The sequence below is a fragment of the Octopus sinensis genome, linkage group LG10, assembly GCF_006345805.1.
Source record: "Octopus sinensis linkage group LG10, ASM634580v1, whole genome shotgun sequence".
Taxonomy (NCBI): Eukaryota; Metazoa; Mollusca; class Cephalopoda; order Octopoda; family Octopodidae; genus Octopus; species Octopus sinensis.
Window position 1 is genome coordinate 3,015,120 of NC_043006.1, and position 11,981 is coordinate 3,027,100.

The 11,981-nt window shown below is 37.0% G+C and overlaps 1 protein-coding gene across 8 annotated transcripts in view; it reads left to right on the plus strand.

Moving 5' to 3' along the window:
• LOC115216435 overlaps positions 1 to 11,423 on the plus strand; it is a 469,531-nt gene extending 458,108 nt beyond the window's left edge. For all 8 annotated transcript variants that reach the window (XM_036506255.1, XM_036506257.1, XM_036506256.1 and 5 more), the window contains 3 exons: positions 1,034 to 1,171; positions 7,890 to 8,019; positions 8,827 to 11,423. In XM_036506255.1, coding sequence (XP_036362148.1) covers positions 1,034 to 1,171; positions 7,890 to 8,019; positions 8,827 to 10,902 — 2,344 coding nt within the window. In that variant the 3' untranslated portion in view covers positions 10,903 to 11,423. The remainder of the gene's footprint in view (positions 1 to 1,033; positions 1,172 to 7,889; positions 8,020 to 8,826) is intronic.
• Positions 11,424 to 11,981: the final 558 nt, after the last annotated feature.

Consider the following 11,981-nt stretch of genomic DNA (forward strand, 5'->3'; position numbering starts at 1 on the left):
GTAGATATTCTCAAGGTGTGTAGCAAATGAGATTTTTGAATGTAAGGCTTGTTTGTAAGAAGAGCGGAATGTGTATTTGTTTGATGATGTTGCTGTAAAACAGTGAAATCAATAACAATTGTGAACCCAAAATTCAATGATTTTCTTTGTTTTTACTTCTCACTCCTGACTTCATCAAAAGATGAAACTTTCTTGAATGGTTGCAGTATGCAGGTCTGTCTGTCCGAATCCGGGCAATTCTTGGATATTGTCTTGATTGACAAAAGAGAACTAAATCCTGATTCATGCATGTCATTGCAAATGGATTGGGGTACAGTTCTTGGTCACAATCTCCTAGGACCGAAATCTACATAGGATAATAAACCTTCTTGGTACGCTCAACAGAATAAAGCTACTTGTAAGAGTTCATTAATAATCTTATACTGAAATGTGATTTTAGTAAGGTATACAGGTTTTGTTTTCTTTGACACACCCTCTGAAATGCCATCTTGCACCCCCAGAGGGTACAGACATCACAAGTTGGGAACCCTTGCTTAGTCCAAGGCAGAAGTCCAGCATCCATGACTGTTTTCAGGGTGTTTGGAAATCCTCCCCAGACCAGAGACCTGGATGCAACAGGATGGTCTCTAATAATGGTACCAAAGGAGTCAGGTAATGGTATAAAAACCAGGTGACAGATTGTTGGTAGCAAGTAAGGTTACTGGATGGACAGAATTTAAATATTAGAGAAGCTAAGAGTGGTAAAGAGTGTTTACATGATGGGGTGATTGGATCAGTTTAGGTTTCTTAACAAATGTGAATTTAGCATATGACAACACAGTGTTGATAAACTCTATTAAAGCAGTATAAATCAAAGAATAGATGCATAAATTCAATGGATAAGTACAAAAGTAAAACATCGAAACCTTGGATGCAGGTTGTTTGGCTAAAGAACTTTCAAGTACAATTTTAAAATGTCCCTCGAGGAAAAATATCAAATGTTTATTTGAACTGTTGTAATAACTACTTGTGTTTGTGCTTCCCTTTCTTGTAGGTATCGTAAAACAGGCAGTATCAATCCTGGACAAATTGGTGGCAGTAAGCCAAAGGTAACTACGCCAGATGTAGTAAATAAGGTGCGACAATATAAAAATGAAAACCCTCAGATGTTTGCTTGGGAAATCAGGCAAAAGTAAGTCAATGAAGGATTTCAATTATCTGTGTATAAACTAATTTATGTACTAATAATCCTATGGTATCTACTTGTAAAATTATGACCTACCATTTTCATAGATATTGTTTAATTCCAGATCAGCTCTGATTCAAGACATTCCAGTTGTGACTAGCCCACTTATATATATATGTATATATATACACATATTCAGGTGTATGTATGTGTGTGTATATATATATATATATATATATATATATAGCGTTACTTGTCCAATGTGTCCTTTCCTTTTAAGATGACAGAGTATGATTTGAGGGCAAATCATGTATGCCTTATATTTCAGTGATCCCTTAGAAGCTCTGTCAGTGACTGAAGGACCCATTCAGATGTTACTCAACTCGTTCCCTCTGACTGACGATTGAAGTTGAGGTTCCTCATTGCATTATTTAGGTTTCATTTTGTTTTACAATAATAACAACTATTCTCGGTTCTTTTATAGCATTGTTAAACCTTTATTAATAATGCTGTTCTATATTTTAGAGATGAGGAATTCTGTACATTATTTATACTGGACAGATATGTGTCCTCATCTTATTTGTTGTTACCACAATGTTTCGGCTGATTTACTCTCCAGCCTTCATCAGGTGTCCGGTAGAATTTTGAGCCCAGGACACCTGATGAAGGCTGGAGAGTAAATCAGCCGAAACATTGTGGTAACAACAAACAAGATGAGGACACATATCCATCCAGTGTAAATAATGTACTTTATTAATAATACTTTGCATTTTATTTTCAGCCAATAAATGCCTTTTTTTTTTTAATCACAGCATACATAATTGACCAATGTCTTGATAACCTACTCTTGGATTCTCCCCTTCCTCTCTATATGAAGTAGTATTCTTGAATTCTTGACATGGATACTAGCATTTCTTTCACTTAATCTCAACAAATAGTCATCCTTTTTCCTTTTTCTCGCCTGCTTTCCAATCATTTTAGCTAATGGAACTTGATGGCTTTTTATATCTTCAAAGTATAAGTTAACTATTTCTACAGTTTACACCCATTTGTTATTATTATAATTGTTATTATTATTATTATCAAGGTGGCCAGCTGGCAGAATCATTAGCATGCCAGGTGAAATGCTTAGCGGTATTTTGTCTGGCGCTATGTTCTGAGTTCAAATTCTGCTGAGGTTGACTTTGCCATTCATCCTTTCAGGGTTGATTAAACAAGTACCAGTTATGCACTGGGGTCGATGTAATCGATTTAATCCCTTCCCCCAAATTTCAGCCATTGTGCTTATAGTAGAAGGGATTATTATTATTTATTTATTGACCTCGAAAGAGTAAAAGGCAAAAGAAAAAGAAAAATTCTGCCGCGGCCAACCCCTTTTGGGGTCGATGTAAACAACTCCCCCTCCCCCAAATTTCAGGCCTTGTACCTATAGTAGAAAGTACACACACACATATTTGTCTTGTTTTTCATGACCCATATATGTCTATTCCATCCAGGCCCTACACTAGTGGCTACACCTAATCCTTTCTACCCTAAACTTTATTGAGGGCAACAGTAACGCTTCATTTACATATTTCATCATTTAACTTTGAAAGGGCATTTTCCAAGCTCTTCTCAACCATAGATGAATGTGTCACTCGTAAGATTGTTCTCTTTTACCAAAATTCTTCACCAGCTGACACCTGTGTCTTTAACTATCTCTTTCTCACAGAATCTCTTGCCTCGCAGATCTTTGAACTGATTACACAGCACTGAATTCCTGAGATTTCCTTTTCTACTTATCCAGGCTATTTCCTATTTCCTCCAGACTTTCTTGTTCCCTTTTCTTAAGTATATATAAATGTCATGTAACGTGCATATATTGGTACAAATTAACCTAAAGTATACGTTTACTTATAATGTACAAATATTCCTATAATGTACCTGCACATTCTCCTGCATAATTCTTGGGCTGTCCACATCCCTTACAGAATGTTCTTGTCCATTCTTCTTGGTATTTATGAGAATTGGAGGATATACCACCTCATGGCTGTCAATGATCTCTGTTGCAAAAAATATAAAGAAAATAAAAATAACAATAACTGATAACAGATTAAAACATCTGCAGATATATATTTGCTGAAAAATCTCAGTTGTGTATATATATATAATATTGTGTGTGAGTATATGTATATAGATAGATGGATATTATATATATATATATATATATATATATACACACGCATACATACAGGGTGACTATATTGTCTAAATTACACAAAAATCAAAATAACACTGACATCTCATCTTAACAGACATATTTACCAAAATTACATAAAAATATCTTGAAATACTAAAGAGTAAATTTCTTCAATAAAATCGCCATCGGCTTCAACCACTGCCTCCAGACGACTTCAAAATTTCCTGCAACTCTGATGGACGGTTTCCTTGTTTAAGTTGGTGAATGCTGCCATAATCCTTGCCTTCAGTTCATCTTTTTTTTTTTCAAGAAACATGCTTTGTTTCACTGACCTACACATGTTGAATAGCTGAGCTGCAGGGTATACATTTGTTTATGGTGGACATAAGTGTTACAACTGCTGTCAGATGGTATCAGTATGGTGATAACATACAAAAGCAAACATATGCTCATGCACACACACACAGAGTTTATGACTGCTTTCTAGCTGAAAGTGAAGGCAGAAGACCAGTAGTTGATAATCGGGTTGCCATTCTTGGAAATGGGACACAGTGTTTGTGTGCTAACAGGGAGTGATCGGTAGTATCGTTGTTGGGTCAAGGTCCACCTTTATTGTTTATGAAGGAAGAAGATATTGAATCTTGTTCTTTTCGCAAAATTATTTTCGTGGCTGTGAAAGGTAGTGGAGGATAAAGGAAAAGGGAAATGAGATACCGCTACCGACAATGTTGATCTCTTTGAGTAGTCTGGTCAAAAGTCTGCGGTTTCACAATGGTGTCTTGTAATCCTGTATTTGCCAAGAAAAGCACAAGTCACAAACTAGAAGAGAAAACTCTATGCAATTACATCAGCCAATAAAGCAGTTCTTCCAGGTTTAGGTAATCAATTGGCTGTATGTAGCGTTAGTGCTTTGGACAACATTTTTTGCAGTATTCCAATTCTTTGTCTCAAGTTCAAACCCTGCTGTGGCCTACTTGACAGAGTTAATCCATTGCTCAGTTTAACACCAGTATCTAGCTCTTGGGTACCTTTACTAGAGTTCATGCTATTCTCTTGTAAGCATATAAGTTAGGTTTCTGGTTTGAGGATACTTTCCTCCCTCTTGGTCCACCTCCACTCGTAAAAGCCTTGATTCGTCAGTCATGAGCACTGATCTCCTTCCTAAGCACTTGTACCAAAATCAATGTAATCAACCAAGCCTCTCCTCATGGAATTACTAGTCTTGTGCCTAAATTAGAAGCAATTATTATTATTGATAGTGACACAGGCAGTGATTGATTGAATGAGAAAAAGTCAAAGTTGAAGCCAACTAAAATAAAAATTAAAACTAGAATTTTGGATATTGAATAGACGTGTTTTAACTTGTACCAACCAAAAGAAAACAGGTAATAAAAATTGAAGGCAGTTAAATAACACCTGTATAAGGTAATAAAGGCATCTTATGTCTTTGGTGTTATTGGAACGTTGGGTGCTCCCTGCAGCTGTCCTTACACTGCATTGTTCAGTGTATCTCTTTGTCTTACTACTGTCTTTTGTGGTTTTCATTCTGTATCAAGAATTTGTAGTCTTGTCATAAGAGTTATTTTAAAAGGACATGGTTATATCACAATGGAAAACTGTAACCATTTGAATAGGGCCTTTTATTATAATCGTCATAGATTTATGACTATTTACACATCAGTCTCTTCCTTCTGTCTCTCTCTCTCTCTCTCTTACTTCCTCTCTGTATGCCTCATGTCTCTTCTTTCTGTCTGTCTTTCTTACATTCTATCGGCATCTTACCTCAATTACTCTCTCTCTATCTCCTGTCTCTTTTCTCTTGCCATTTCTTCACTCTCTCTCTCAGTATGTAAATATATATATATATATATGTATGTATGTCTGTATATATATATATAGTGAAGTATATTTGCCACTTAAATGTGGCTAGCTCTTAAGGGTGGATGTTGCTGTAGCTTGTAGCCCCAGAAGGACACCTCCTCAAGTTGGCTTTTGATACACTTTCTGTGCCCTATCAGTATTTGCAAAGGGAAGCCATCCTTCCCTTCTTCAACCTATGATACACACGGACTCGAGTTTCTGGGTATTGACCTGTCATTAGCATATGATAATCACAAGTTGTTGATGAAAAGTAGGCCTCCCTTTGCCAATATATATCCTTTTTCCAGTGACAAAAAGTCACTGATATCGAAAAAGTGTAAACAAGTTTTTATATATATGTGTGTGTGTGTGTGTGTGTGTGTATTGAGGCTAGTGTAAACAAATCAAAATCACTGATGTGGTCGATGACTTTACCACCTGATTGGCACTCATGCCAGGGACATGTGAAAAACACTGCTCAAGTGTGATCGTTGCCAACATCGCCTTACCGGCACATGTCCTGGTGGCACATGAAAAGCAACATTCAAGCATGGGCATTGCCAGACTGGCTCCCATGCTGGTGGCACGTAAAAACACCTTTGCCAGCACCGCCTCAGTGGCACGTAAAAGCACCCACTACACTCTTGGAGTGGTTGTCGTTAGGAAGGGCATCCAGCTGTAGAAACTTTGTCAGATCAGATTGGAGTCTGGTGCAGCCTCTGGCTCACCAGACCTCAGTCAAACCGTCCAACCCGTGCCAGCATGGAAAGTGGACGTTAGTTAGTTAGTTAGTTAGTTAATTTGGCTCAAAAGCAAATAGCAAGGCCATGTAGGGGGACATGGAGTTAAGTACAGGGTGGTGTTCATGTAAAGAGTTCAGGCCACTTGAGGTCCAAGGAGGCTTTGAACAAAGCGGTCGTCGGCATCTTCACCAGCTTGTTCCACGGATCCGCAACCCGGACGGAGAAAGCTCCTCTCCTTCGATTGAGATGAAATCGTCGCAGGTAGAGCTTTTCGGAATGACCCCGCAGCCGACGCTCCGGAGCAGGAGTGAAGAACAGCTCTTTCGAGAGGTTACACTTCCCGCTTATGATGTTGTGGGTGAGAATGAGATCACCACGGCGGCGGCGTTTTTCAAGAGAATAAAGGTCGAGCGTCCTCAGCCTTTCTTCGTAGGACAAATTTTTGAGACCATAAACCATGCGGGTAGCCAGCCTCTGGACTCTTTCGAGGTGCTGTATGTCTTTGAGGAGATAAGGAGAAGAGGCTTGAATCCCATACTCCAATATGGGTCTCACCAGCGTGACATAGAGTGGCAGGAATATGGCTGCTGTGAGCATTCCGAATGACCGTTGAATCAAAAACAGACGTTAAATGATGATGATATGTGTTTATATATATATATATATATATATATATATATGAATATGTATATATATATGTGTGTGTATAGATATTTATATATATATATATATATATATATATATATGAATATGTATATATATATGTGTGTGTATAGATATTTATATATATATATATATATATATATGTGTATATGTATATATATATATATGGGTATATGTATATTTGTATATATATATATATATATATATATATGTATGTATATATGTATATATATATATATGTATGTATGTATATGTATTTATATATGTATATGTATATATTGTGTGTATATATAATATATATATGTATGTATATGTATATTTGTGTGTGTATATATATGTATGTATATGTATATATTTGTGTGTGTGTGTATATATATGTATATATGTGTATATATATATATGTGTGTGTATATATATGTATGTATGTATATGTATATATTTGTGTGTGTATATATATATATGTATGTATATATATGTGTGTATATATATATATATTATATATATATATAATATATATAAATATAATTATAGGAATTTCCTAAAATTATTTTCCTAGTAGAACTAAACCAATTTTTTCCTATTTAACTTTCGCTTTATATATTACGTAGTTTATAAAGTGGAATATCTGTGTTACATACTGTGTGTGTGTATTACTGGCACAACGACCTTCATGAGAAACAACAACATCTATATATTTAGTGGCAAGAAATTGAGACCCAACTTGCAATCCAAGTTGAAACTATCGCAGAGGCTAGTGTTTTGTAGCAGTTTAATGTAACTGGGAATCTGTTTTAATGTGATTTTTATCCTGTTTATGACAGATTTCTCTTGATGTATTCATGTGGAAGGACAAGCCTCTAGCCTGAGGACTATATGGTTAAGGTCATCTTGTTTCATCTATGTGTTGGGAAGTTACAAGTCAGTGGTGAAAATGATATTATTCCACAAGGTCGCCTTCTACTGGAATAATTAGTAAACTTGGAAAGACATTGGGATTTTCAGCATCAGCATAATTGGAATGACAGCTGGACAAGAAGACTGTTTCAAGAATGAATGTCTGGTTGATGCGATACAAGGAGACAAATGCTGTGAGCATTAACTGTGGTAGTGATGATGTTGGTTTGCCCTCCTCCTACTCCTACTAGTTCTACAACTGGCAGTGGTGGTGGTGGTAGGAATGTAGTTCCATAATTTTAGTGCACATTTGTGCCAGATTACAAATATCTTTGTTTCCTCTGTGGAATAGATTGTTTCTAAACATTCTTTTGTTTCTTTGCAGACTTCTTGAAGACCAAGTATGCACAGAAAAGAATATTCCTAGCATAAGCTCCATAAATCGGATAATACGAGACAAAGCCATTCTTCATCGTCGGAGTCTTGATAACTTCCCTCATCTCGGGGACGACGAAGTGAGAAATCTTTATTTTCTTATTAACCACACTAACAATCAACTAATGTAGTTTAAAAATCTGGGAATAATGGTAACTTTTCATTCATTATGATTAAGTCTCCGCTAGATTTCCAGAAATTATCTTTCTATTGAAATGTTCTGCAATTAATGCTGTCTTCTTACATTTTTGCATGCCTGCTTTTTTTCCTTCATCCTTGTAATGCCATGAATTTGGTAGATTTACAGATTGATGTTATTTGTTTATAATTGGCAGTTTATGATATTTCCATGATAAAGCTACGGCCTGTTGGTACCACCTGCTGAAATCTTTATCATCATCATCGTTTAACATCCGTTTTCCATGCTAGCATGGGTTGGATGGTTCGACCGGGATCTGCACCCGTCTGATTTGGCAGTGTTTCTACGGCTTGATGCCCTTCCTAACGCCAAATCCTAAATAACAACATACTACACTGGTACACAGTCAAATAACTAGTCATCAGCTCTCACAGTATGCAGTAAACCTTATCAGAATATAGCAATCAAGGAAGTAGTGGTACTTTGTTGCAAGCCTCTCTTCAGCAATAAATTTCCTTGTCTGATCATGACTATAATAAATACAATAATAGCAAAATTTTCCTCACAACTGAAACAAAACTTGAGAAAGGCCTATTGCTCTCCTATAATTACCCTCTTACTGTATTAAATATTACTGCTTTTCTCATTTCTCATATATTTCCATGTGTATATCAGTTTTTTTTTTCAATTATCTATGTTTTTTTTTCTTTATTAATTTCACACTTTACCATTTCATTTTTTTCTCCAGTTAACTGGCTGTGATGAAATTGAGGAAACTTTAATCCAGAGGGCATACTACATGGGTCAAATTCCCACCCAGCTAGCACCAGAGAGTCTGGCCTCTTCTACCTCCTTGACACAGCCTGCTTTTTACAATGTGATCAACCCTAGGTCTGCATCAGCAGCTGCATTTGCAAACAATGTGCATACACAGACTGACACTATGAACGGAGATACCAAGCCAACCACTAGTCATAATGCAATGCATACTAGCTCACAAAGAAGACCAAAATCATCTGATGGTGTACCGGAGAGTTCTACCAGTGGTCACCATCCTTCAGAGAATTTGAACATGAAAACCGTTTCTGTAGAAAACATGCACAAGAACACTTCATCTTTTCCTTCAAAGAGCGAAAGCTCGAAACCAAGTCTTCAAGATGTAATTTCTCATTTGTTCAACCAAGCTTCTGCTGCGTACCCCTCAGCGCAGTCAGCTCTACCAACATCAGCAGCAAGCTCAGATAAATCTTCCAGTAATAGTGATAAAACTGAAAGTACTTTAACATCTTCAAGCAAAAAGAATGAGTTGGCATCTGCCCTTCCTACATCCATTAGTAACCAATCACTTTTGATCTCCCATAAAATGGTTTCAATTCCTACATCTGACATAAGTTTATCAAATTCATCTTCCAGTGGTCCAGAAAGTATTCTGGTTTCTCAAAGCAATACAAATTCTTCATTACGGTCTACAGTTTCATCAAAATCCTCTGGAATTAATGAACACTCCCGCTTGTCTTCTAATAAAGGAGCCACTCCTGCTCCAACTAAGTCCTCACAAGACTTATTGACTGCTAGTCGCAGCAGTTCTGCTGGATCATCAAAGTCTTCATTTCCTCTTGGTTATGATAAGTTTGGTGCTGTTTACTATGACTATAGTTTGCCAGACCGTGGACTGAGTCAAGCCAGACAAAGTCGAGGTGTGGTGCTCTCTCCATGTGTCAGTCCAGCTGCAGTGTGCTATTATCCAAATGGTCTACATCCACTCAAGCCCCCGGTGGACTTATCTAACTCTAGTTTGGATGTCTCTAATCCAAGTACCCCATTAGATTTATCAGCATCAGCTTACAAAGAGCAAGAACCCGTACAATCTCGGAAGCCAGGAAAAGGAGCTGAGAAATCGTTAGATATTTGCAGTCCATTAGCAGTAGATGAGTCTTTGGAAGAAGTTAAAACCCCTTTGACACGGAGCTCTACTGTAGCGGTCCCTACGCCTCCAGCTTCCAGTTTATCTGAGAAGCAGGATAGCAAGCAGTCGAAAGCTGTTATACCCTCCCTTAAATCTTCATATGAGCGAAATTATCTTATATTTGGTGACAGTGAACTCGAGATAATATCTGTTGGTAAAAACAAGTGGATTGTTCGTAATGAACTTGAACTCTGTCGAATTGCAAAAGAGGAAGTGAAGAAACTCGGTAGCCCAATTCCTGAGGAACCTTGTTCTAAGACACCTAACGATAAAAGACATTCATGTAAACATTCAACCAAAACCATTTGTTCCAATGTTGACTCTTGCTTGCACTGTAACCATTCATCGAATGCAAATCCATGTTCCACTCCAAAGAATTCCCAAGGTGCCTGTTGCTTATCTGCAGATTTCTCCAGGTTCGTTTCGTCATCGTCCCCTCAACACTCCTCAGCTGGTAGTCCAAAAGACCAAAAGGATAGTTGTCCTAACCATAAGAGAAGTGTTGACTCTTCTAAGGAAACAGACTGTCCATCAGCCAAAGTGTCCAAGAGTTCTGCTAATTGCCCTTCAAATGATAATACTAGTCCATGTCCTAACGTGAGCGCTACTGACATATCAACCGCCAATAATTCTGACTGGGAACTCAGTCGTGATGACTCTTCTATCAACCCAAATTCAAACTCAGAAAATAACACGCCCACTTCTAATGAACAGCCACCATCAACGAACTCTAAAGTGTCTGACGAAGAATCTCAAAAAGAACCTCTCTCTTCATGTGATGAAGCTGGGGATTCCGCAATGCCTGACACTGAAGGAAGCAAATGTCCAACTTTACAAAAAATGTTAAAGACTACTTGAGTAGCGCCACATAATTAAACATATATTATTTCTCACTCTACCTGTTTTTTTTTTATCTCCATCTTTCTTTCTCTTTCTTTCTTTGTAAATCGGATTGTGAAACAAACAAACAAACAAACTACAAACAAAAAACACCAAAGCCCTCCTGAGCTCTTCACTTGCGTGCAGTGTTGAGACGAGGGATAAACAGTTGAGCATCAGTCTTACTTGCCAGTTGTACTAGAATGCTGATGGCTAAAGCCCAGCCGGGTGCACAAATTGTAGGTCAAAGTTGTTATGGTGCTGTGAAACAGAGGTGAGCCCTACTTCAGCTGCCCCCCCGAATCATCGTTGATGTTGATTAGGAAAGAAAGAGAAACAAAACAGGGAACACAAGAACCCTGCTGCATTAGAAGAAGAAGAAGAAGTATGGCGTGTTCTGTCAGCTTGAACCTTTTTTTCAAAAATTATTCTTCAAGTCCTGCCAATCAGTGTTGCTGCTGTTGCTCTCTTGCATCTTAATGTGCGCTCAGAAAAAAAAACAATATATATACATATATATACATATATATGTATATATATATATATATATATATATATATATATATATATATATATATATACACATGTGTACATCAGCATATGTATGTATGTGTGTGAGACCATGCATATGTATGTTACTGTGCATGTGTGTGTGTGTGTGTGTGTAGCTATATATATGTGTGTGTGTGTGTATATGTGTGTATACATGTATATATGTGTACATATACATACATATATATATATATGCACACGTGTGTGTGAATGAAGCATGCATACATACACATGCACAAACACACATGCAGGTAAAATTTAGAGAAAATATTTTTTTTTTCTTTTTGGTAAGTAAAATGGAAGAACCCTACCAGACATTTTGAATATTTTAAAAATAATGCTTGTCCTCATCTTCATTTTCTGTATGTGATTAGGAAAGAAATAAGTTGTCAAGAAGTCTTTATAACCATTGCCATTATAGTATTCCTTTTCACAGCATCCCCATGTTTATTAATGGCAAAATACTGGAGACAGCACTATGGTGGTAATTTCAAAGGCACTTTCCT